The sequence below is a fragment of the Hemicordylus capensis genome, chromosome 2 (genome assembly GCF_027244095.1).
Source record: "Hemicordylus capensis ecotype Gifberg chromosome 2, rHemCap1.1.pri, whole genome shotgun sequence".
Taxonomy (NCBI): domain Eukaryota; kingdom Metazoa; phylum Chordata; class Lepidosauria; order Squamata; family Cordylidae; genus Hemicordylus; species Hemicordylus capensis.
This window is the reverse complement of record NC_069658.1, coordinates 118,467,258-118,494,774: the sequence shown is the minus strand read 5'-3', so window position 1 is coordinate 118,494,774 and position 27,517 is coordinate 118,467,258. Positions and strand designations below refer to the sequence as shown.

At 43.9% G+C, this 27,517-nt stretch overlaps 1 protein-coding gene across 4 annotated transcripts in view; it reads left to right on the top strand.

Moving 5' to 3' along the window:
* The window catches only part of PSIP1 (PC4 and SRSF1 interacting protein 1), a 109,279-nt gene that overhangs the window by 53,531 nt on the left and 28,231 nt on the right, over positions 1 to 27,517 (top strand). For all 4 annotated transcript variants that reach the window (XM_053295685.1, XM_053295686.1, XM_053295684.1 and 1 more), the window contains exons 9-11: positions 8,470 to 8,548; positions 23,618 to 23,846; positions 24,789 to 24,907. In XM_053295685.1, coding sequence (XP_053151660.1) covers positions 8,470 to 8,548; positions 23,618 to 23,846; positions 24,789 to 24,907 — 427 coding nt within the window. The remainder of the gene's footprint in view (positions 1 to 8,469; positions 8,549 to 23,617; positions 23,847 to 24,788; positions 24,908 to 27,517) is intronic.

The window sequence follows — 27,517 nt, the reverse complement described above, 5'->3', positions numbered from 1 at the left end:
ACAAACACAAATGTTCTACTAGGCCCAACTGCACAAGCAAGTGGAGACGCGTCAGAATTTATGCCACTAACAAGGGATTAAAGCCTAAAATTTTTACCATCCAACAGGTACTGCTCTACTTGACTTCTCTGAAGCCTTCCACCCTGATGAATGTCTCTATCTAGGTACAACCGGCTGTCTTATCCTCAAGGCACCCAGGCTGGGATGTAGGAGTCTCTTCACACACCCAAGCTGCAAGAACTTAAAAGGCCTGAATAACCTATATCCACTTTTTAGACAACCTGTCTCCCAGTGAAGCATATCTCTTGTCATTTCAGCCTTTACTCTAGAGCCCTTTGAATCTTTGGCCTCAGCATCACTAAACGTGGTGACCCTAAAGACTGCCTTTCTAGTGGCCATCACCACAACACACAGAGTGAGTGAACTAACTGCACTCAGGATAGATGTTCCTTACAATAAATTCTACACAGATAAGGTGGTCATGCGTATGGACCATGGGTTTCTCCTGAAAGTTGTCTCAGACTTTCATTTAAACCAGGATATTTTTCTACCCACCTTTCAGGGCTCCTTCTACACCTCTAGAAAAGACTATGCAAATGTTAGAAAGTCTCTTTTATACTATTTGGTACTAAACCATTCAGGCTTTCAAAACGCTTGTTTGTTTCCTGGAAAGGGAAATTGAAGGGACACTGTCTCTAGGCAAAGCCTGTCTCATTGGCTAGTAGAACTGATATTGTTAGCTTATAAACTTCAGAAGGTCAAGCCCCCGAAATACATCTAGGCTCATTCCACTAGGGCCTATGTGGCTTCAGCGGCCCACCTGTCTGGAATTTCTTTTAATGACATTTGCAAGCCGGCCATCTGGTCTACAGAGCTGCCTTTTATGAAGCATCACACTATTGACCTTCACTCTGCAGCGGAGGCTAACTTCGGGAGAAGTGTGTCGAAAAGGGTGTTGTAGAAGCTACTGCACCCTCCATGTCAAGCAGCTGGCTAAACACCCATTCTTATGGGTTACAGTGGATCACGATCCAGATAAACAGGTTGCTTATCTGTAACTATTGATCTGGTAGTGATCCTTTGTAATCTATAAGACCCTCCCGACCATCCCCGCTGCAGTAGCCTTCAAACCTTTTTTATTTTGGAACTCAACTGTTTTCTTCTGCTCATCATGGTGAGGATGATCGTCTCACGGCTGTCATCCAGGAACCAATGAAGCGCATCCAGCCTGCCTTTTATACTTCCATGCTGAGCATGTGGGGGCAGAGTTTGGACGCTGAGTGGAGCTAGAGCACTCGACTGCGAGATCCCTGAACAGGCGCAGTACCCATTCTTATGGATTACAGAGGATCACTACCAGATCAATTGTTACAGATAAGCAACCTGGTTTTTTGCATCTACGCAGCCTTAACAGGAAGATTCCCAGTTCCTTGTGGCACTTCAGCCCTGCCTCCCACGTGTACAGCGCAGTTGTTAGAAAGAGGCAGTCCAGCGCCCAGTTCTTCCTCCACTGCTAGCAGGCATAGCTTGACAACCCCACTGCCTTCCAAACAATGAAGAGTCAGTGGCAGCCCAGCAGAGCCATAGTCACTAGTTAACCCATGAAGCCTGCTATTCAGGATGCTAGGAGCGAATGCACTGTCCTCATGGCTACAGAACGCTGTTGTGCCCCAGATTATTATAGACTAATCACAGGTACAGGTAGAAACTGCAACAACTGTATCTTCTGACTCTTCAAGCACCATTGAGAGGTGGTCAAAGAGTCTGTATGCTCATAACCACAGATACACTACAGAGAGATTTCCCTCTGTTCTCTCTTACATGACTAGAGGTGACAAAGTCTGAGCAGACAACACAACACAACACAGGAGACGCTAGTTTCCCTCCAGGAGTGAAGACACAGTTTCCTCAATAATCCAGTGATCTATTCAGGCCATCAGACAGAGGAGAAAACTCAAATGCTAGGTGCTTGTTGCTGTTTTTATTATTCCTAAATCTCCTCTACAAGTTGCTCAATTGAGTGGTCCAAGACTGGGTATGCACTACATATCCAGGATGAGGCATGCAAGGCAGACACAATTGCAACAAAGTACAAATTTTAACCTCTGGACCCAAGTCCCAGAGGAAGGTTCTACTGCTCTTAGTGGTGTGGTATGTGTTCATGTTAGTCTGAAAGGGATAAGGTTTACACTTTTGACTCCAGTTGCAAGGAGTTAATTTTTCCAACTACAGATGAGCCAGCAGCTACCTAAGCAAACGATTTCTGCCTTCTGCCAACAGTGAGGCCTTGCCTGAGGACCAGATTGACTGGAGAGTGGAGCCTAGCTCCCTGGAGGTTATGGAGTGCACTACTGTAGTGGGCAAGTTGAGCCACCATATCCCTGGCTTCCAGGGCTACCCTCATCTAGCTTAAAAACTTGCACTGTCAAGACTTACCTGATGTAGATTATCTCTGCAGTGCAGCCCCTTTCATATCTCCCCACTCAGTGATGCTGTGGGAAGTACAATCCAGAGGATGATTGATGTAGCAACAATTGAACCTTTTTCACTTCTTGAAAGGGGAATTTACTTCTTTCTCTTCCTTGTCTTCAAGAAGAATGGTGTGACAAAAGCCATTTTGAACTTCAGAGGAATAAACCAGTTACACCAGTTCAAGATGAGTTGCTGGCCTCAACTCTGGAATGTTCCAGGTGCATTACTGATACTTCTCTGTCTTAAAGGTGTGCATCTATACATTGGCATCTGATCCAGGAATCTCACGTTCCTTCACTTTACCCACAGGAGTCTACATTACCGATACTGTTCTCTGCCATTTGAGCTTACCACTGTGCCAAGGTCCAGGTTGTGGTTATTGCAGACCTCAAAATGAAGGTCATTCAAGATCATTCATAACTGGATGATATTCTCATCAGGACACATTATGTGTAAACTGCTTTGAGAACTTTTGTTGAAAAAGTGGTATATAAATATTTGTTGTTATCGTCGTAGTAGGGAGAAAGCGGACACACACACAGAACAAGCATTAGCCTCCCTACAAGATCACAGCTTTGTTATCAATTGGTACAAGAGCAATCTTCTTCCCAGAGGCCAGATACAGTACCTGAGAGTAATCACAGATGCAGCCCAGGCAACAGTCCCATTGGAGAGAGAGTGCTTCCTCTGTTCATCTGCCTAATCCTTAGCAACCAATCAGCCCACTTGTGTCAAGAGGACTTACTCTTAAGCATGTCTCCTACATGAACCTAGCCCTCTGGCGAACGGCCGCTTCAGGCAGCTATCCACCCATTTCAGGAACTCCACTGTCAGGAAAAATTGCTGAGTCCAAATATTGATATGTTGGGACATCCATGGCTTGGTGGTTGAACAGCTGATGCTTCACAGGGGTGGTGCTTTCTGAACCACCCAAGATCATAATTGCCACCAATGCCAGCCTATTTGGGCTATATATAGAGACAGCACAGGTGGTTGGTTGGTTGATTTATCGTATTTCTATACTGCCTGATATAGAAATCTCCAGGCAGTGTACAAGTTAAAACATAATATAAAAAGAATATAAAATAGTTATAAATTCAGAAAACAGATAAAAACACTCTCAGTAAATAAAAACATTAAAAATTAAATTTCAGTTAAAAGCCTTGGAAAACAGGTAGATCTTGAGGTTCTTCCTAAAAGCAGACAGAGAAGGAGATGCTCTTATTTCAATGGGGAGTGTATTCCAGAGCCTTGAGGCAGCCACCAAAAAGCCATGGTCTCAAGTTGCCAGCGGAAACCATAACCAGACCTCTCCAGATGATCTTAATAGGTTATGGGGTTCATGACAGAGAAGGTGCTCTCTTAAATACCCTGGACCCAAGCCATTAAGGGCTTTATAGGTAATAGATGAAAATGAAGAGACAGAAGTCCCATGTTGCTGTAAACAGGTTTATTTCAGCCCAACACATGTCTTCCAAAACCTTCTTCAGGGGCAAAATATTATCCGATGTAATCCTGTTACAAAAACACTTCTTCAGAAACAGGTAACAGTATCTTAGAATAGCCAAAGCTAATGAAGTTCATTAGGTTACGTACAAAGGCAGCCCCATGTAGATTGTATTACAGTAGTCAAGCCTATTGGTTACCTGCATATGTTACCACCACTGTTTTAAGGTCATTTACCTCCAGAAATTGACATATCTGGCATATCAGCCGAAGCTGATAAAAACCATTCCTGGCCACTGCCTCAACCTGAGAAACCAGGGAGAGTTTGGGATCCAGGAACACTCCCAGACTACATACCTGATCTTTCAGGGGAAGTGTAACCCCATCCAGAACAGGCAGATCTAAACCTCCTACAGACAGTACCTGTCTTTTTTGGATTCGACCTCAACTTGTTTTCCATCATTCATCCCATTATTGTTTCTAGGCTTAGGTTTAGTCTTCCCATGAGGCAGAACTTGGTATCACCTCTAGGTTTAGTCTTTCCATGAGGCAGAATTTAGAATCAATTTGCTTAAGCTCAGGGTAGTCCAACTCATTAGTGTCAGTTCCTAAATATTACCTGAGGTGACACAAAATTAGTTACTTGGATACATAACGATGTACATTAGCCCTCTGCTACCTCAACAGCAGGAAGGTTTCAAATCTAAAGGCCTTTACAGGAAGGCAGACCACCTGTTTGAATTGGCAGAACAGAACATCTCCTCCCTCAAGCCCTACATGTTAAAGGGGAAGGCAGTGATTGAGTTGACTAGTTAAACAGATTGGCTCTTGAGTCTTGGAAATGATGCCTCCATTAAGACATTTAAGACAATTAAGGAGTGCTTTGGACTCAACTGGGATAGCCTCACTGCAAAATCCAAAGAAAAGGCTCTTCACCTGACCCAGGGAAGCCCCACACAGGTCTGGCACTCTAGTACATTCATGCCTCAGAATCTACTCTACACATTTCCTCCCTTTCCCATTCTCATCAGGATGCTAGTGAAGATCCAGCAGAAGCATGCAGATGTCATACTCATTGTTCCAAGAGGCCTCTGCATTTCTAGTTTGTAGACATTGGATGCTCATTCAGCTACCCCTGACCTCCCCCTTCCCTCAATCTGATTTGCTTATTCAGGGCTGCTTCCATTACCCAAAGCTGGAGCTTCTACAGCTTCATGCCTTGAAGTTGAAAGGGCAGGCCTGAGAGAACTTGGAGTGACCCTTCTGTTGTATCTGCGGTGTAAGGGAACCTGGACATGATTACTATTGCCAGAACAGAGCCCTCCCTTTTCAGAGGTTTCTGACCTGTCCATGCTGGAACTCCTACAGGATTGACTAGATCTAAACCTTAAGTTGATACAATCTGCAGACAGACAGTTGCTGTAGGTTCCATTCTGACAGTTTGCAGGGATACTCTATTAGGTGTACACCCTCTAGTTAACCATTTCCTTAGGGCAGCCTCCAAGTCTGCCCCCTCAGGTGGTCAACAGTTTTCCCATGTGACATTTAAATGGCATACAATGGGCCCTAGTGGGCCCTTTGAACTCTTTAAAGATATATCCTTTTTCTCCATCTCCTTCAAAATTACTTTCTTGTAGCTACCTTCTCTGCCCACAAGTATCTGAGCTGGAGGCTTTATTGGCCAACCTGGCACTCTGTATGTTCCACAAAGTAGTGCTTGTGACTGCCCCCTCCTTGTTCCCAAAAGCAACTTGCATGTCCCCTGTGAACAGAAGCTAGCATTCCCATCTTTCTGCCCTAATCACTCCCACGCCAAAGAGAGGGAATGGCACCAGTTTGGTTCTCAGGACCCTTCCAACATCTATCTCAAAAGACCCCAGTTCTTCTGACTGTCATCATCTCTATTAGTTAACTCTTAACTATGTGGACAAGGGTAGGGAACAGGCTGCCTCCAAAACCTCCCTCTCCAGTGGTTCAAGGAATGCTTTGCAGAGGCATATAGAGCTTTGGATAAACCCCTACCTGAAGACATCCCCCCCCCCCATTCCTTCAGGGCAGGGGTAGACAACCTTGACTCTCCAGTTATTCTTGTTATGCAAGTCAGCTTTGAAACTTCAGTGTAAAAGACTAAGCTGAAGTAGCCTTTGGTAAGGGGGCTTTAGGCTGTTCAGCTGAACCCAGACAGCTCTCCTCTCCTGAACATAGGAGGCACTGCTAAGATATTCTCCAGAGTTCTGGATCACTGCAGGGCAGCAAGTGGGGAGAATGGAGAATTTTATTACCTGTCAGTTCTCCTTCTTACCTCTTTGCCTGACAGTGGTCCAGCACCCACCTGTTTGGTAATCATTTTCTCCTTCTCTTCTCTCCTTACCAGAAGGGAGGGCCACCTATAATTAGGGAGCTTTTGTCCTCTTATTGCTATGTCAACAGACACTGGCCCTCAAAAGAAGTGGGAAATTCCTCCTAGCCTACATCTTGCCAAGTATTTCTTTTTTTAAAAAATCAGCCTCCTAGTGGAGAGATTGCAGAACACCTCAGTCCTGGACCACTAGGGCAAACAATTAGGCAAATACACAGGTAAGTAAATTCTCAAGTTTAATATATGTAAACATTGGTATCTTTGGAGTAGCTCTGTACATTGATGTGCAGTGATACAAACATGCAGTAAGACCTTGAAAAATCTAAAACCTATATGACCTGTAAGTTAAGGAAATGAAGACCCCATTGTGCAGCAGCCAGAAAATTACTTTGCTTGTAAGGAAGGCATTATTTAATTCTACATGCAAAGATGTAATAGATAGCAATTTATGAAAAATGTAATTCTGTTTGTTCCTATTAGGCATTATTAAAACTATATCTTCCTTGTAAATGCAAACCTATCCCATTTTTCGTTTCTTTTAAATTTAGGATTTAAATTAAATTTAGGATCAGCCCTGCTTTTTCAATTAAACTTTTTTCCTTGATCAGTATAATGGTTGAATAAGAAGTAGCATGATTGACTTAGTCTTTGTTGTGTGCCCTGTTAAAGCAACTGTAAACATTTTAAGTACTTTGAAAAGGGAAGAGGTCACTTTCAAATGCAAAGAAACACTAAAAGTAATTGACCTGAAGCACAAAAATCTGAATATGCTCATTCTCATTGACACACATCATTAGGCAATATACGCCACTGCATTCATGATTATGCTAATCTCAAGTCAGTTGTGTAACATAATATTGCTACAGAGTCATTTCAAATGCTTAATTTTTTGAATATGCTATATTTTTGTGAAAGCAAGCAAAGATTCCCTGCTGCATTGACATGAAAATACCAGTGCTGTGTGTGCTAAAATGTTTCACCAGGATACTTCAGTTGCATACAACTTACTTGAGTCTATGGCACAGCGGGAAATGATTTGCCTAGCAAGCATGAGGTTGCCGGTTCAACTCTCCACTGGTATGTTTCCCAGACCATGGGAAATACCTATATCAGGTAGCAGCAATATAGGAAGATGCTGAAAGGCACCAACTCATATTGCGTGGGAGGAGGCAATGGTAAATCCCTCTGTATTCTACCAAAGACAACCACATGGCTCTGTGGACGCCAGTAGTCGACACTGACTTGACAGCACACTTTACCTTACTAATTTTAACAGAATTCATTAGCAAGGTGATGAATTAGGAGTACAGCCTCAGCCTTGTGTTTAATGCGTTCATTGGCATCACCTAGTGGTGATGATGTTGAATATCAGCCAAGGGGAGAGAATACTATGGAATGGGAGCTTCCTTCAAAGAGGGGGGCCTGATCTGTGACAGAGACAAGTTAAAGCCTCTCTCCACCCCTGCCATATCCTGATTACACTCCACACCACCCCCTCATTGGCTGATTATTAACGGATAAAAATCCAAGTGTGCAAGGGCCAAGCTATGTAACATAGCATGTAGCTTGGCTCTTAGACTGAGCTGCAAAGTGGATATGTTTGTGCACAGAGTTTTGCTTGTTTTCTCACTGAGGTGTTCTGGTGTTCCAAATAGTAAGCAAGCATTCAACAAAACACACTATTATCTTCTGTTTGAACACTTCATTGTATCTTGGACTTAATTTTGTCACTTAGACTATTAAACATGCTAACACACTTTTCTTAAATAATGTGATGTGAGTTCTTAAACAGAATTGCATCACAAGGAAATATATTTATATTCCACTGTGTGAAACAGGATGCTGGATTAGATAGGCCTTGGGCTGATCCAGCAGGGCTGATCCAGCAGGGCTGTTCTTATGACTGAATCTGGCTATCCTTGTTAGAAAAATCCAGTACACTGGGTTTTCCATAATGCATTAGTATACTTTGTTTCCCACATTCCAGACTGCAACAAGTAGTCTTTCTAAAATAACGTTTTAAATAGAGATTATTTTCACCTAGAGAAACTGATTTTCACTTAAAATTGGGCATAAGGGATATACATTACTACAGTTAACATTTTTAATTGTCTAGGAGTTAGTTGTTCATCAAATGTTTTAACAGAAAAAGTGAAACTTTATTTAATGAAAATATTTCTTTATTAAATTAGCTGCTGAAGTAAAGGTCCCAAAACCCAGAGGAAGACCGAAATTGGTAAAAGCACCTTGTCCTCCTCCTGAGAGCGATGGGTAAGTTTGTTTTTAACTATTGTTATTTGTCAGGGAGAATTATGCAGGCAATAGGATGAATTGTAGAAATTAACATATAATTTGTATCTGAGTGATCCAACCTGCCTTCACTTCTAAGAGGCAAATGTGCTTGTTTCTCTATTGGTTTACCTTTCTTCGATCCTAGACTTTCTCTGCTCTATAACCTAAATGTAAGAATAATTTCAAAATCAGGTTAGGTCATTGTGTCAGTTTTGTTGGCAGCTGATACTTAAATGTACAATCTAGTCTTTTCTTAAGGGTCTTCAGTTTGGAATTAGCAGAAGCTATGCTCCTGGCCTGAAGTTCATGCTGCATCATCTGCCAGGATGGCAGATAGAGAGAGAGCTTTTGATTTCTAACTCAAACCGTTACACTCTGCTAAATATCTTCTGTAGCTATGTAAGATAAAATCAATGGGCTTATTATGTCAGCTAGAACCAACATTTTCCTCCCAGCTCGCCTAACCCTCTTAATCAACCCAGCTGTTAGCCGAGGTTAAGGGAGCTGTCGCACCTTTAACCCAGCTACTGGGTATTGTGTGATTCCTCAAGCTGTGTGCAGCCCAAGGAGTCACAGGGACGGGCACATAGAGCGCCTGTCTGAGGGGGGGAATCCCCAATGCAACGTGCATGTTGCACATTGCAGTGAGGGATGCCTGGAGGCTGGAATAACAAGATCTGGATAGTGATTCCTTACGACAGACCTGCGCAGACCTGCTCCGAGTAGTAGTCGTTAGCTCCTCTAGGCGCCTTTAACCCCCTCTGCATGAGCCTGCAGTACTTATATTGGCAGTTAGGCTTCCCACTCTTCAGTTTCTATCTGACCACTTAGGCGTTTAGATGCTTCGGAAAGTCTAAGCTCCTCAGCGAAATATATTCTTGAACTACGTGTTTTTGAACTTTGGACTGACTGACCATTCTTTTGGAACTCCTTAAAAGTAAAGCATATAACTGAAGGGGGGAAAAACCAGACGGAAAATCGGCAACGGATAAGCGGAACGGTAATCATAATGCCCAGCGTTTTCTTGCCCTGTACTCCTCTACCCCATCACCTTGAGCGAAGGGTCAGTGCCTAGCGCCACCTCGGTTGGAGGTGCAAGATCTAAGAGCGGCACCCAAGAAAAGACCACTTTTAGTAAGTGCCAAGGCTGCGGAAACAAACTCCCGTCAACTGACGGTCATCAGCTTTGTCTCCTTTGCCTGGGAGAGGGGCATTCTGCTGCGTCATGCAACATCTGTGCAGGTTTCTCTAAACAAACATTAAAAAATAGGTGGGTGTGTCTGAAGGTCGCCCTCATGGAAAATGCATTGCGCCCTCCCTCAGGGGATTCTCTGCCTGCTCCGGGAGCTGCTCAACGCTTGCAGTCTAAACTCCCGGAGAAAAGGAAATTTAAGCAGCCAGCGAGCCGTGCTTCTAGCCCTCAACACCGAAAGGATTTGGCATCGAGCGATGCACCACTAGCTAAGCGGAAGAAACGTCACCATGTGGATGCTGTGGCCACAACGCCTTCCCCATCGAGATTGCAAGACTCTCGCCTCCAAGATCAAGCAGTTTCACTTTCTTCGGCACCGATGCCACAAATGTCTTCAGCGCTATCAAGCTCAATACCAACTGCCCAGACACAGATGAAAGTAAGCCGTTCGGGAAAGCACATTTCGAAGTTGAAGGATCAAACAGCCAAAATAAAGGAACATGCCTCGACATCAAAGAAGCACGCCTCGATATCGAAGCACCCTTAGACATCGAAAAAGCATGCCTCAGTGTTGAGCCAACGAGATGAGAATGTCATTACACTCGAAGTTGAGGTAATTCCTCAGCAAGGTGAAAGTGTTTTTAACACAGATCCAGCTTTTGATACCAAGGAGATTGTTTTTGATACACAGCCAACATACAATGCTGAAGATGCCCCTGTAACCCTAGTGGATGATCCTGTAGTGGTCCATCTCCTATGCTCAGAGGAAACCACCCCTCCCACTTCGACTTTCCAGGGGTTCCTCCACCTGGTCTGGATCAGGACGACCCTGAGGATGATGTTGAGGACTCAGCAGCAGAGGAAGGATGTCTGCCAGATATTCCCAAGACACCTGAGACTACAGGCTTACTACCCCTCAATGGATGGGATCGAGCCACTAGTACACTGTCACAAGAGGAATATTCCTTGCTTAAACAGTGGCAGATTCATAGACACCAGCGCAGTGATGCTGTGACTCAGGTCACACCACTAAGGAATCAGCCAGAACAACATTCCCGTGAGTCAGACTCTACACCACCCTGCAAGGACAGTGGCGGTGCGAGCAACCGTGCACCCTGTAGCAAGAACTGTGTCCGTCCAGGCGGGCTGCACACCTCACCCGGCGCTACCGGGATCTAAGTCTACTCTGCAGGACTCTGCAACTTCAGGAAACTCAAGTTATGTTGGTCATCCTCCCATTGCATCTCCAAATGCCTATGACTTGTCTGAAGAGGAAAGCTATGAATCTGATTCCTCAAGAGGAGATTCGGAACCGTCCATACCAAATTTGCCAGACTTGCCACTGGAGGTCCCTCCTCCTTTGTTGGTTTCACCGAATAAACAGTTGAAAATGTACCATCGGCAATTAATGGAAATGGCAGAACTTCTAGGGCTAGAGTTACGACCAAAATCCACAGACATAGACGACCCTGTCTACAACTTCATGAAGAAGAACCCGGGACTACAACCAGTATATCTCCCCATGCTGCCTGTAATCACAAATGCATCACAATCAGCATGGGACGTATTACAAACTTCTACCCCAACATTCAAAAAATTAGAGACTTTGTATATAATCCAAGAAGCTGACAATGTCTATTTCCATAAACATCCAGCCCCAAACTCCCTGGTAATAGATTGCATCTCCACGGCAAAAACTGGGAGACGCCATACTACACCAGCAGACAAAGAGGGGCGGAAATTAGATGTTCTTGGGAGGCGCACGTATTCAACAGCTTGTCTCTCCATTAAGATCACTAATTATGTGGCATGCTTGGCGAAGTATACATGCTGCTTATGGGGAAAACTCTTATGATGATCGGGCTACGCTCTCTCCTGAAGAGTTCAAGCAAAGATTTGAAACCACCTTCTTACAGACCACTACAACTGCACACCAGCAATTGGCCAACGCAAAACACCTGGCAGAATCTGAGTCAAGGACACTGACTTCAGCAATTATATTGTGTAGACATGCCTGGCTCCGCTCGACGTCCTTGCAACAGGACATGCATGACCGTATCGAGTCCTTGGCCTTTGATGGCAAAGGCCTTTTTGCAGAATCCATTGATGATGCAATGGAGCAGTGGACGAAATTGAAGTCGACGGCAAGAACCTTAATGGCCCAGACGCAAAGGTACAATTCAAACAGGTACCAGCCTCCACATAAGCGACAAAACTATTTTCAGCGCAATGATCGCAGAGATTACTGCAAGCCCTGGAATCGCTACAATAAGAGGCCCTATATGGGAAAGAACAGGGCTGACCATCAAGTAAAGAATAAGTCTGGCCAGCAGAATAAACAACACCTGTGATACCAGAAAGCACTTTAAAAAGTCACCCACTTGGGAGTAGCACTCAGCCTACATCCTCAAACCCTACCATCAGTCTCCGCAGGGCCCAACATCACCTTGTGTGTAGCCAGTAGTTCCATCCAACTGGCAAGTCATGCCTTAGCATGGCGAAACATAACATCAGACCGTTGGGTGTTACACATAGTCTAAACGGGATATGCTATTGAATTCAAGACTCTGCCAGACTTCTCAGGTATTTGATATACCCCTGAGACTGAAACCCTCAGAGAGGAAGTCAAGTCCTTGTTAGAGAAAAGGGCTATATCTCCTGTGCCTTGGTCATCATGTCTTTCTGGATTCTATTCAAGGTATTTTCAAATTACCAAGAGGGATGGTGGAATTCGGCCAATTATGGACCTCAGGGATTTGAACCAGTATGTGGAAGCGAGGAGATTCCGTATGATAATGTTGCAAGCAGTCCTCCCTCTGCTTCATGAAGAGGGTTGGATTGCAACGTTGGATTTAAAAGATGACTATTTCCACATTGGCATACAGGCAAGTCACAGGAAATATTTGAGATTTACCCTAGGCACACAAATTTATGAATACAATGTTTTGCCATTTGGGCTGGTGATGGCCCCTAGAGTATTTACAAAGTGCATCATTGTGCATCTCAGACTACAAGGAATTTCTATTTTTCCCTTTCTAGATGATTGGCTTGTGACAGCAAGGAAAAGAGAGAACCTAGAGTTGCACATTGTGACGATAACGTTGCTTCTGGAGCAACTGGGGGTAGATCAACTGGAAGAAGTCGCACCTAACTCTTGCCAAGCGCCTACCTTACATAGGTGCAGTTTTGGACATGTCCGTTCAAAGGGCGTTCCTACCCGAGAACAGGTACCTGCGCATTTGTGGCTGGGTGCGGCAGTTTCAGCTGGCCCCACAGCAGAAGGCCAGGAACATTCAGGTACTACTAGGCCTAATGGCATCCTGTACCACAATGATGAGATATGCAAAGCTACAGATGCAAATACTACAGGAATGGTTCCTGCAATCATTCCGCCCGAATACAGACCCACAAGGGAAATTGCTTCAGATACCAAGATGGGTCCTGGCTTCTCTACAGTGGTGGATGAAATCCACAAACTTGTTGACCGGAATGCCTTTTCAAATGGAAGTGCCAACCTTAACGTTGACCACAGATGCCTCACAACACGGCTGGGGTGCCCACTTAGGCAGCCAAGAAAGGAGCAGGCAATGGAATCAGCGAGAGAAGCTCTTCCATATAAATTTCCTGGAACTTCTAGCTACATTCAAGGCACTACAGACATTCCATCAGATGGATCGCAACAGCACGATACTATTGCAGATGGACAATACTACAGCCATTGCATACATAAACAATCAGGGCGGCACAGTATCCGTTTCTCTGTGTCGGCTGAACCTGCAAGTGTGGAACTGGTGCATTGCAAGAGGGATACATCTACAGGCAATCCATATAAAGGTCAAGGAAAGCGTGCTGGCGGATGCATTGAGCAGGGCAGGGTCCCTGTACCAACATGAATGGCAGCTGCACCCACAACTGACGGCCGTGTTGTTCCGGACTTGGGCAACCCCGACAGTGGACCTTTTTGCAAAAACCGAGAGCAAAAAATGTACAGAATATTGCTCAAGGTTGGGACTGGGAGATGACTCCAAGGGAGATGCCTTCCAGTACCGCTGGACTCACAATGTCTTTTATTTATTCCCACCTTATATCCACTACTAAACAGGGAGGTGGCCAAGTTGCTTCAGGAAGAGACCAAGGCCATAGTCATTGCCCCGTGGTGGCCCAGGCAGTTGTGGTTCCCAAGGCTACTGAGTCTAGCGGGCGGCAATTACAGGAGGCTGCCACGGAGAGCGGACCAAATATTCCAAGACGAAGTGATGCTCCTTCATCCAAACCTTGCCACCCTCAATCTGACAGCATGGAAGATAGGCTTCCGAGGCACATCCTACTGAACAACAGAAAGGAATCTACACGGAAAAATTACAAGGCTAAGTGGAAGAGATTTGCAAATTTTGCAAAAACCAAGGGCTTCAGACCAAAGGATGCCACGTTAAGAGAGGTTCTATTATACCTCACGTCCCTGAAATCCCAAGGCTTAGCCAATGTTTCTATCAAGGTGCATATGGCTGCCATTTCATCCGACCACCAGGGATGGGATGGTAAGACAGTGTTTACCCATCCATGAGTTAAAGACTTCATGAAAGGCATAAATAATTTATACCCACCTGTTCGACCAGTAGTGGAGAAATGGAGTCTGTCCCTGTTGTTATCTGCTTTGACACAGGAGCCTTTTGTGCCCCTATCCACTACAACGTTGAGACTGTTGACGTTGAAAATGCTTTTTCTGGTTGCCATCACCTCAGTGAAGCAGGTGTGTGAACTCCTTGCTCTTCGTATAGATGCACCTTACACGAAGATTCATCCAGAAAAAGTGGTGATGTGCCTAGATCCGGAATTCTGGCCTAAGATTGTAATGAATTTTCATGTCAACTGTGACATTGTCTTACGTTTTTCAGAAACCCATCTTCACTGCTTGAGAGAGCAATGCATTCCTTGGATGTCAGAAGGGCAATCCTCTATTATTTAAAGAGGACAAAACCATTTTGGAAGTCTAATAACTTGTTCCTGGCGTTCAGGAGACGGAACAAGGGACAACAGCCGTCGCGCCAATGTGTTTCTGCCTGGTTGGTGGAGTTGATTAAATCTGCGTATGAATACCAGGTGAAGTCTGCCCCACGGTCCGTGAAGGCACATTCAACGAGGGCTTACTCTACTTCAGCAGCGCATATGGCGGGTCTGAGGATGACAAATATTTGCTCTGCGGCATCATGGGCTACAGACCAGACGTTCATGAAACATTATGCCTTAGATCTACAGTCTGCAGCGAAGGCCAAATTTGGCAGAGAAGTTTTGAAACGGGTGTTACAGTAGTATGCAGCGCCTGCCCACCACCAGTGGAGCTAGCTCGTTAAACACCCATGATTATGTATGTTGCAAGGAATCACTATCCAGATAAACAGGTTGCTTACCTGTAACAGATGATCTGGTAATGATTCCGTGACATTCATAATACCCGCCCATCCTGCCCCGCTACAGGCTGCATACTATTAGTCATACAGGAGTCAGAACATTAGCTGTTGCATGCTATGTCGGTCAGCCAGAAACTGAAGAGTGGGACGCCTAACCACCAATATAGGTACTGCAGGCTCGTGCAGAGGCGGTTAAAAGCGTCTCAAGGAGCTAACGACTACTACCCGGAGCAGGTCTGTGCAGGCGCAGAACCCATGATTATGAATGTCACGGAATCACTAACAGATCATCTGTTACAGGTAAGCAACCTATTTTTCTGGCCCCAGATCCCTCTGCCCTGTCCTGTGCTTCACTGAACTGCACAGATCAGGGCTGCCCGTGTGGGCACGTGGGAGGCGCACCAAAGAGGATCTGCTTGGTCGTCTGGGGGGAAGGTAAGGTGAAGGCAGCCTTCCCTCCCCACCTGTTCAGGACAATCGTGTGAATAGTTTCAAAGTTTTATGCTCAGTGGGTCCCTTGGACCTAGTGCTATCCTTGGAGAATTGGATTTATTTTAAACCACAATAATAGCCCAGTTAGAATGTATACCAAAAAGGAGAAAAGGTACCAACAAGTCTGGAAGGATGCCAGCATAGCTGACAAGTAAAGTCAAGGAAGCTATAAAGGGGAAGAAGAATTCCTTCAGAAATTGGAAGGCCTGCCCAAATGAAGAGAACAGAAAAGGAATAGAAAGTCTTGCAAAAGAAATTCATGGAGACAATAAGGGAGGAACATTTAGCTAAAGGGGAATAACAATTTTTTAAAAAACCATATCATAAGCAGGAAACCTGCCAAGGAGGCAGTTGGTCCGTTAGATGATGAGGGAGTGCAAGGGATTAGGGATGTGCAGAACATTTTGCCAGCGAAATGGCTGTTCAAGCTCAAAACAGAGCACCCTCTAAAAAAGCAACCTATTTCAAGCTTGGAGCAGAACAACCCCTGTTTCTATAGCAATATTTTGACATTCTGAGTGCCATTTTGGAGATCTGTGTTTTCCTTAGCTGATTGGTTTTCTGGCACTGGCTTCTGATTACTTTTACAATCTCCTTGCTTGGCTTGATTGGCTACATGGTTGGCTGGGAGTGCTTCTGGACATAAAACTCTCCCTGGTGTCCGAGGTTGAGGCAGTGGCCAGAAGTGCCTTTTATCAGCTTCGGCTGATATGCCAGCTGCATCCATTCCTTGAGATGAATGACCTCAGAACAATAGTACATCTGCTGGTCACCTCCAGACTTGACTACTGCAGTGCGCTCTATGTGGGACTGCCTTTGTACGTAGTCCGGAAACTGCAGTTAGTCCAGAATGCGGCAGCCAGGTTGGTCTCAGGGTCATCTCGGGGAGACCATATCACTCCTATCCTAAAAGATCTACACTGGCTGCCGATAAATTTCCGGGCAAAGTACAAGGTTTTGGTTATAACCTATAAAGCCCTAAACAGCTTGTGCCCTGGGTATTTAAGAGAACGTCTTCTTTCCTATGAACCGCACTGCCCATTGAGATCATCTGGAGAGGTACATCTGTAGTTGCCACTGGCTCATCTGGTGGCTACTTAGGGACGGACCTTCTCCATTGCTGCCCCAAGGCTTTGGAACACACTTCCTGCTGAAATAAGAGCCTCCCTATCTCTTACAACTTTTAGAAGGGCAGGCAAGACACATTTGTTCATCTAAGCTTTTAATTAGATATTATTTTAATTGTCTTTTAATTGTCTTTTAATAGTTTTAACTTTTTAAATTTTAATTGTTGAAATATGTTAATCTTTTTATTGGTTGTTTTTATTGTCTTGTAAACCGCCCAGAGAACTTGCATTTTGGGCAGTATAAAAATATGCTAAATAATAATAAAAATAGTAGAAATCAAGTGTCGTCATGGGAATCTGTGCCCCACTTGGCTGGCTGGGGGGAGGAGGGAGGGGGAACATGTTTGGAGGGAATTACAAATGTATTCAAAGGGATTGGGAGGCAGAGAGGGGAGTCCTTATGCCTCTCTTGAAAAGGATAAATCAGGAGAGGAGGAATTTAAGTTTCATCTTGTAGATCTGGTTTGTGATCCGTTGAGATCCATAAGAATGGGTTTTGCACCTGCGCAGGATCCTCATGGGTGGAATACTGCAGCTCCTCGAGGTGCCCATGCCCCGCCTCCACTGCTCCAGCTTGGTACTATTTAATGTGGGCCAGATGCCATGTTCATCAGTTCTTTTCTGACCACCATTGTGATCAGATTTCGTGCTGTTGCTCCTAATTCTGATAAGTTCTTAATGAGTGTACGATCTTTAAAAATAAACATAAAAAACTTTTATCTTTACTGTTATTGACGACGGAACGGACCTGACAACATTTATGTACAGTGGCTTTGAAAGATGACCAAAAATTTTTTTTTAAGAAATGTGAAGGCTGCAGAGCAAAACTCCCCTCAAAAAACCTCCACGACTTGTGCCGGATTTGCCTAGATGAAGGGCACAATGTCTCAACTTGAAAGATCTGTCTGTCTTTCTCAAAACAGATAAGAAAAAATAGAGCTCTGAGGCTTCATGCTGTGATTTACAATGTTGTTTTTAGCCCGTCAGCACTGGGAGAGCCACTCCTATCGACATCGAAGTCAGCAGTATCATTGACTCCGAGGCCTGCCCCAACAAAGCAGTCGAAGCCCTCAACATCCACTCTGACATGGAAGGCTTTCAAAAGCCCCAAACTGCTAACTTCTGCCGAGCACTCAAAGTCGAAAGGAAAGTGACCTTCTGCAGAGGACGCCCCTTTAGCACCCAAGACTAAGAAACCGAAGACCATCTATTTGATGGAGGATCAGACACCTTCTCTTCCTGATCTACAGTCCATCAATATTGACCAACCAGAAGCCCCACTCTGAGGGAAGCTCTTGATATCTACCACCCCTCCACAATGACAATTGTGTCAACGTGGAGACTGAGGTCAATATCAAAGGCTCCCACACCAGTCCATTCTTCGGTGCTTTGGGCGCCTACAGATCGACATCAAAGGCAGTTGTCAACACCAAAAACACCATTGATAATTGTTCCGGCCCCTATATCAATGCTAAACACTTCATTGTTGGCGTCGAAATAAGTTACAACTCTATAACGGCCACTGGCTCCTACTTTCGAAGTTGAGGAAGGTGAAGACAATGGTGACATTGAGTTTGACCCATCTACGGCCCAGATCTTACTCTCTATAGAGCTTCACTCTTTGGTGGAGGCTAACTTCGGGAGAGGCATATTAAAAAGGCTGTTACAGTAGCCACTGCATCTTCCTCCACAGGGAGTTAACTAAATACCCATTCTTATGGATCTCAATGGATAACAATCCAGATAAACAGGCTGCTCACCTGTAACTTATGATCTATTGACATCCATAAGACCCTCCTGTCCATTCTACTGCAGTAGTGTTGGGCTATGAGCTTAATGAGTGTGCAGATAAGTTTACCTCAATAGTGAACTTATCATTCAAGGATGATTGTTTTCGTTGGTGGACTTCCAAGAATGAAAGAACATGGTGTCTGGCCCGCCTTAAATAGTATCACTCTGGAGCTGTGGTGGCAGGGCATGTGTGCCTCAAGGAGCTGCGGTATTCCACCCGTAAGGATCCTGCACAGGGCATTTTTATGGATGTCATCAGATCACTACCAAATCATAAGTTACAGGTGAGCAACCTGGGTTTTTGTTTTGTTTTGCTTTGTTTTTTTGTCTTTTCTCAGCACTGAGTATAATATTCTATGCTATTACTGTTGCTATAACTATCTGGTTTTACTGGATCTCAGATTGACAAAGGCATAACGTGGAGGCATGCCTTTAAACTTCTTGAGTTTTTTGTTTTGTTTGTAAGATAGTGTTGTGGAGAGAAATGGATTGTGACAGCTGTGTGTGTGTGTGTGTGTGTGTGTGTGTGTGTGTGTGTGTGTAAAATATTTCTTGGTGATTGATGTGATGAGCTCCATGTCTGGCCTTAAAACTAACTTGTGCATCTGCTCTGCAGTCTGAATTGCAATATGTACTCAGTCAAAATCTGGCTGAATTTGCTCTGTTGCGACTGGGAGAGTAATGTTTAAAATAGATAGATGTTAAAATAAACAGTAGATTTGTGAACCTTTGGTTTGTTTTAAGACCTTTATTTAATTATTACGCCGCCACCAAATTAAATCCTAATTTGGGTTTCTAACACTAACTTTGGTATTGTGCCCGAGTGGTAATGTGGGGTGAATTAATAGACATAGTTGAAACAATTTTAAAGTTCCAAACCAGAGAAAATAACTTTATTCTTGTACAATAGCTTCAGTGGTTTCTTAGACACTGCAGTGTAGGGTCAAATGCAGACAACCTTAGGGCAAGACTGTACACCGCCTCTTATATTTGGAACTGGTTCTCAAATGCAGGTACTTATATAAGATTGTGTCACTACATCAGCAATTGTGTCAATACATCGGCTTTGCTTTCAAATAGACTTCCAACACCTTTACTGAGATACAACCTCCCTGGTTGTATATATCCTGTGTAATCATCCATACACTCCCAGCATTTACATTTTGATAGTCCAACTTGCTCTACAGTGGTCATGCCTGGTGTGTAAAACCTAACCACCAACCTGCCAATTCCACCCTCAGTCCCAATTCCACCTCTCCCTGTTCTAGAGACCCTAACCAGAAATCCTATCTCTTGCCCTAACCTTCCCTATCTCTGGCAATTCAAGCCCTACCTGAACCTGCCAGTTAACTCCAACTGAATTTTATAGCCATCTGTTCACTCCATTTCGAAGCCTTTCCCTTTGGGATTCTCTCCGGAGGAAATTCCTAAATTTAAATTCCTCCTGACTGACAGTATTTACTATCCAATCACCACATCCCATAGTTGAGTTTATGGCTATGCTTGCTGCTAAGTAACGGTGTTGCTGTGGGAGCTGTTGCAATACTAGGAAGTAACAAAAGGAGGAGATTCTTACGATCAGCAAAAAACAGGCTAAGGGAGCCTAGCCCACTATTTTCTGATCGTCTGCTGCCACGGGAGCCACACAGCTCTCAGCAGCAAACCCTCCTAATCCCCCCGCCTCTTAGCCGAGGTTAGTGGAGCGAGCGCTCCGCTAACCCTGTCTTTTTTATTGTGTATTGCTGTGGCATGGCTCCGCACCACGGCAACGTATGGGGAGACCCCTGCCGGGAGGCTGAAACAAATCTTCTGACCCTGGAGGTCTCTTCAGGATGCGGTGTTTCCTGGAACTTCTGGGGGCCATGTGGCCCCTGATCCCCGCAGCTCTCGCCGGCTCCGTGACGGAGCCGGCAGCTGTGGGGGGGTGGCAATCCAGCTGCCCAGGGCTCCATGGGCGATTGTCTGCAGGGAGAGCCGGCTAAGCCCGCTCTCCCTGCAAACCCCCTAAAGGTGAGTCGCACTGATTGTGAGACTCGCCTCACACCTAATTGTGTGTGAGAGAGCAACTTGTGCCAGTGGTGTTACTGCAGCATAAGCACTGTGACTGGCAGTGGATTCTGGGTCACTGATTCTTTTTTGGCCATTTTTTGGCTGTGTTTAAAATGTGTGTTCTGTGTTGGGAGGGACTGATTCCCTTTTACTGTGTGCTTCTACAGTGTTTTTCAAGGCAGGGTTGCAAAATGCATTGCAAATTGCAATGCAAAAGTTGTGCGCAGTGCACTCTGCAAGTGCAGCTTTCCCTGGCCATAGGGGACAATGGGGAAACTTGAAATATGCCATCGTTCCCCATGGTTAGCTCCTGGGGCACCAAAGTGAATTGTGTGGTAGGGCATGATGGGTGTTACCTATCATTCAATCCACAAAGGAAATGGGCAAGTGGGTGATTTTAAACAAATTTTTAATCTTTCCCCCAAATCCCCATAGATCCCACGGGGGTTTGGGGGAAAGGTTTAAAATGTGTTAACAATCGCTCACTTGCCCATTTCTTTTGTGGGTTGGGTGTTAGGTAGCACCCATCATGCCCTACCACACAATCCACTTTGGTGCCCCTAGGAGCTACCCATGGGGAACAATGGGGTGTTTAGAGTTCCACATAGTTCTCTATGGCAGAAATACTAGAAAGTTTTTGAGTTTGTTTCTTTGAAAACAGCCAGCTTGACCACTGCTTTGATTGAACGCTTTAGCTGTTTTACATTTTTTTTTTTAGCTCAAAACACAAATCGCTTTCGTGCACATCTCTAAAAGGGATTTTTAAGGAGGATATGGAGACCGCAGATAAGCTAAATGAGTTCTTTGCATCGTATTCATGGCAGAGGATACTGAGCATATATCTGTGCCTGAACCAAGTTTATCATGGATAGAGGCTAAAGAACTGAGACAGAGGTGATGATGTTCTAAACTGTCTAGAAAAATTAAGAATTGACAAATTGCCAGGGCCATCTACCTGAGAGTCCTTAAAGAACTCAAATGCTGACCTCCTTGCAAAAATATGTAACTTATCACTTTGATCAGGCTCTGTACCAGAGGACTGGAAAGTAGCCAATGTAACACCGGTTCAAAAAGGGATCCGGGAGGGGGGGATCTGGGGAATTATAGGCCAATTTGCTTAATGTCTGTTCCGGGCAAATTGATGGAAAATATTCGCAAAAATAAAATTGTTAAGCATATAGAAAACAGGTCCTGCTGAAGGACAACCACCATTACTTCTGCAATGATAAATCTTGCCTCAACAACCTTTTGGAGTTCTTTGTGAGTGTCAGCAGGCGTGTGGATAAAAGTAATCCAGTCTACACAGATTTTCAAAAAGCTTCTGACAAAGTTCCTCATAAAAGACCCTCGAGAAAACTTAGCAGTCATGGGATAAGGAGACAGGTTCATGCGTGGATTGGTAACTGGTTGAAGGACAGGAAATGGTGGATATAAATGGACAGTTCTCTAAATGGTGGGAAGTCAGTAGTGTGCTCCCTCAGAGATCTGTACCAGGACCAATGCTTTTTAATTTATTCATAAATGATCTAGAAATTGGGGTACGCTGCAAGCTGGCCAAATTTGCAGATGACACCAAACTATTAAGGATAGTGAAATCCAAAACAGATTGCAAAGAGCTCCAAAAGGATCTCTCTCCAAACTGGGGGAATGGGCAACAAAATGGTAGATTTGGCTCAATGTTAGCAAGTGTAAAGTGAAGCATATTGGGGCCAAAAAACCAACAACCCAGCTTCACATATACACTGATGGAGTCTGAGCTGTTGGTGACTGACCAGAAGAGAGATCTTGGAGTGATGGTGGACAGCTTCGTTGAAAGTGTCAACTCAAGGTGCGGCAGCTGTGAAAAAAGGCAATTCCGTGCTAGGGATCATTAGGAAGGGAATTGAAAATAAAACGAATATCATAATGCCCCTTTACAAATCTATGGTGCAGCCATATTTGGAGTAATTTGTACAGTTCTGGTCACCATACCTCAAAAAGGACATTATAGAAATGGAGAAGGTGCAGAAGAGCGCAACCAAAATGATCAGGGGCCTAGAGCACCTTCCTTACAAGGCAAGGCTACAACACCTGGGGCTTTTTAGTTTAGAAAAAAGACAACTGAGGGGCAACATGACAGAGGTCTAAGAAATGATGCTTGGTGTGGAGAGAGAGAAATGTTCCTCTCTCTCTCATAACACTAGAACCAGGGGTCATCCCATGAAGCTGATTGCCAAGAAATTTAGGACCAGTAAAAGGAAATACTTTTTCACACAATGCATAATTAATCTATGGAATTCTCTGCCACAAGATGTGACAGCCTGGATGGCTTTAAGAAGGGCTTGGGTAGATTAGCTATGTTTGTAAGGGTTTGAATTTATGTTTTGAATTATTATTATAGCAAGGGTAAATTTTATAGTTGATGATTCACAAAGAGATGTGTGTGGGAAGTCCACCTTTTTGTGTGTATTTGCAATGAATGATAATATTACTACTGTTAAAATTAATAAAAATTGAATTTGGAAAAAAAAAGAAGGGCTTATTTAAATTTATGTATGACAGGTTTTTCAATGGCTAGTCTGATGCAATTGGTCATTGTGGCAGTTGGTTTTCTGTTTTTTAAACCCCTGTTACCATGCAAATTATGAGGGCCACATGTACAGCATGATGTTGAGACACCATTTCATGCAATTACATACCTGTCAATATGACTCTATTTTCCTATTCAGGTGAATGGGAAAATATTCAGGTTTCCTGAATATTTCTTATTTCCTCTTCAGATGAATGAGAAAATAGGGACATGTTGACAGGTATGCTGTTGGCACCTCCATATGATCTTTGGAGACCACAGCTGATCAGCAGCCCCAGGCACTTGTTATTGGAATGGAGGGTTACCAGTGGCATGAATTAATGCCTGGAAAGCTGTGTAAGGGCATTTTCCATATCTAAGATGAGATCTTAGGTTGGTTTGAAGGAAAAGGAAAGCATATTCTGTTTGTTTTGCATTTAGTGCTCATGAGGAAGAGAAGAATAAGAGAAAGGGAAATGAAGAAAAACCACCCAAAAAGCAGCAGAAAAGAGATGAAGAGAGTCAACGGGAAGAAGACAAAGTAAGAAAAGATTCAGACAAGAAAGAAAGCAAAAAAGAAGTTGAAACAAAGCGGAAGAATTCTGCTAAAGTGGGGTCAGCATCAGCTTCTGACTCTGAAGAAGATGGAGAAGAGCAGGAAGGGAATAAAGTATGTAGGCCTTCCTTTTCTGTTAGGAAAGAATTATTACACAAATAAAGCTTGTTTCAGGTGCTCCATTGCTTTCTTGTTGTACAAAGTAAACTGTGAGCACCTCATTTGGATGGTACTTGCTGTCGTCAGTGGCAAAGCTGTTACCAAATTCAGTGCTATAGGCTGAGAAATATTTTCAGAGTCTTCGTTGTCCTGTACATCTGTGGTATCTGTGATCATACGTATATGATGGGACCACTGGGGGATTATATGGGAAATGTATGTCAAGTTACTAATTATACATGCTAATGTATTTGCAGACTTTGAAACTCTTGGGCCTCCAGTCCATAGTCCATTTGACCATCATGTTAAATATACATGAACACTGATGCAGTAATGTGACCCTGATGAAAAAGTAGTCATACTGAAAGCATGTTTAAAGTTACACCCCAAATATTTTTTTCTTCCCATACTGTTTTAAGAAAACTTTTATTTTTTAAAAAAATGCTTTTGATGTACAGTACTCTCTTTTTCGTAAATACCACTGTTTGATTTAAGGGGAAAACACTTAACACATCTTGAATTGCTTATGAGCAAGACCTCCTGGAGGATGAGGATGAAAATAAACCCCCCACCACCTCAGTATTGAGGCACTAGATGGAGGCAAAGGCGGGGCCTCAAACACCCACATAATGAGAAGTACTTTTTGCACAACAAAAGGCTGGGGAGCTGGTATATAGAGGCAACTATCCCGACCATAATCCACCTGTGCCCACTAGGGTTAGAATACAACCCAAGGATTTTTTTTTAATGCAACACATTTACATGCTTCAAGGTAGAGAGATTGAGCACTAGTCCATAGAAACCCATCTGTGGTAGATCAGGAACTGGCTGAAGACTGTTTGTTTCAGTTGTTAAATATATCCTTTTCCCTTCCCATTCAAAACTAAAATGAAATAGAAGAAAAAGGGAGGAAGAAATTTTCAAGGGCCTCCTAGAAGGAATATTATAAAAGCCCAACATGAGCGTGAAGTAGCAGAGAGAAAACATAAGCAGGAAGAACAAATGGAAGCAGAATTGTGAGTATCACTTCAGAGGTTGTGCAGATTTTTAGAAGTTATGTGACTAAAGTAACAGACATTAAAACCAAAGATAAATCACATTAAACATACTTCTATCTGATGTGTTTGCAAGCAGTATTTGGGCTGTTAAAAATGACTGTGTTTGTGAATGCTCTTTGCAATTTTTCTTTTTTGTTCTAAAAACCGAGAGGAATAGACCTGGGTACCATATTAATTCTTAAAAGGTGCATTTTGCATGAATTGCAATAGTCAGAAAAGTAAGAAAATAAAAAAATGCCAACTCATTGAGTCAAAGCAAATATATTTATTTATTCGATTTCTATACCACCCTTCCCAAAATCCCATGCTATCTGGGCAAAGAGGCCACTTTTACCATAGTGATTCTCTTTATTTAGCAGGGGGAGAGTAACTGGCCCTATGCACCCCCAGCACAGTACCTCCAGTGACTGTTGTTGGTGTCTATCTTGTGTGTTTTTTAGAATGTGAGCCCTTTGGGGACAGGGAGCCATCTTATTTATTTATTATTTCTCTGTGTAAACCACCCTGAACCATTTTTGGAAGGGCGGTATAGAAATTGAATTAATAATAATAAAGATGGTTCAGGGCATTTACACAGAGAAATAATAAATAAATAAATAAGATGGATCCCTGTCTCCAAAGGGCTCAAAATCTTAAAAGAAACATAAGATAGACTCTAGCAACAGGCACTGGAGGTACTGTGCTGGGGGTGGATAGGATCTGTTACTCCCCCCCCTGCTAAATAAAGAGAATCACCATGTTAAAAGGTGCTTCTTCGTTGAATCTAAATCACTGTTTAAATGTGTTGAGTTCAAATCAAAACATACAACAATGTAACAGGGATTCAAAAATATCTGATGTGGTGTTGCACACACTCCAGGTATCTGGAGGGGTTTTTGTTTGGTTTTTGAACATCATACACATCATTGCTTGTTAAACACTGAATTCCTCTGCTGCTGTTAGGGCTAGGCCCACATGCTTCCAGGCACAGCAGCAGCCTCCCAATTTGCAGGCTCTGAGGTACCGAGCTACAAAAGACTAGGCAGTTGGGACACATTAACTTGCTTTGCTCCACTTTGCAAATCAGTAATGTAATGTGAATATGACAGTTCCATCCAGTCATCACTTTCTTGTATTTAGCCAAAGGCTAAGTACAATATGAAAATTGCCTAAAAATAACTGTATGCCCAAATCAACCAAATTGTCCTAAATAAACCCTTCCAATGCAAATCTGTTTTTAAATTATTATTATTATTTATTTAATTTATATACCACCATTTAATAATTTCTTTGCAGCTGGAGCAAATAAAGAAATCATAAGATCTGGGGCGTGATCCATTGAATCCATTAGAATGGGTTCTGCGCCTGCGCGGAAGCCTCTCGGTGTCAAGTTCCACAGCTCCTTTACGGTGCCTGCACCCCACCCCACCCGGCCACGTGGCTATTTAAGGCAGGAGGAAGTGCAGGCAGCTCAGTTCCTTTCCGACCGCCATGGAGATTGGTGCATTCGGTTTCTGCGGCTCCTCGTACTGGTTCCTTCATAAATTGCTATCTCTGTAAAGCTTCTACTGGTATCAACCTCGGACTGACTTGGAAAACGCTTTGGCTTGTCCTACCTGGTGACAGATCGGACTGATATCTAGCTATAGACCTTGGACTGCCTTCGGAAAACGCTCTAGTCTTACCCTCACTGACTGACGACTGATTGGACTGATATTTGGCTTTGACCGCGGACTGTTACCTGGCTCCGTTTTTTAGTACCTCTTTGTCTTTAAAAAATAAATAAATGGACACTTCCAAATTGAAAAAGACTTAAACGCTGTGAGAAATGTAAAGCCAAATTGCCCTCCCAAGATGCCCACAGCTTGTGCTTGCTGTGTTTGGGTGAGGCTCATAATACCTCAGCATGTAAAATTTGCCAGTCCTTCTCCAAGCAAACTCGGAGAAACAGCGAATTGCGTTTGAGGGCTTCTATTTATGATGACGTTCTGGCTGCTCCATCTACGTCGAAGCAGTCCCCTCAACCTCATGGCTTGAGGGACCTGGAACCTAACCAGTCTAAAACCTCGATGCCCACCGGAAAAACCCCGCACACCTTGAAGAGGCAAGGGGAGAAATGGCTTCCTCTGAAAAGCCCGCCAAAAAGACCTGGAAGCCTTTGGCATCTGCTTCAACTCTGTCTCCAACTTCGGCTCAGGACGTACTCTTTGTCTCGATATTGAGACCGTCGACGCCGACACGTACGGCGTCGAAGCCTGGCTCGAATTTGCCAAGATCCCCAACTTCAACATTGAAGTAACCGACATCAAAATCGGGAGAGACGTCTTCATCGAAATCTCCATTGATGCCGGCAGACTAATCAGCGTCGACACACCCCGCTATTCCAACATCAACTCCGTCGATATCAAGCGTACCACCGATGCTGACTTCAACAACCTCGAGGCAGTTGATACCGACAGCGAGGGATTTAATGCCAGCACCAACGCCGATTAGATCTCCTTCGACATTGAAGGAAGATGTGCAGTCATCGACTCTGAATACCCTGGCTTTAATGTCTACAGTCACTCCGCGCTTCAGAGCACTGCTGAC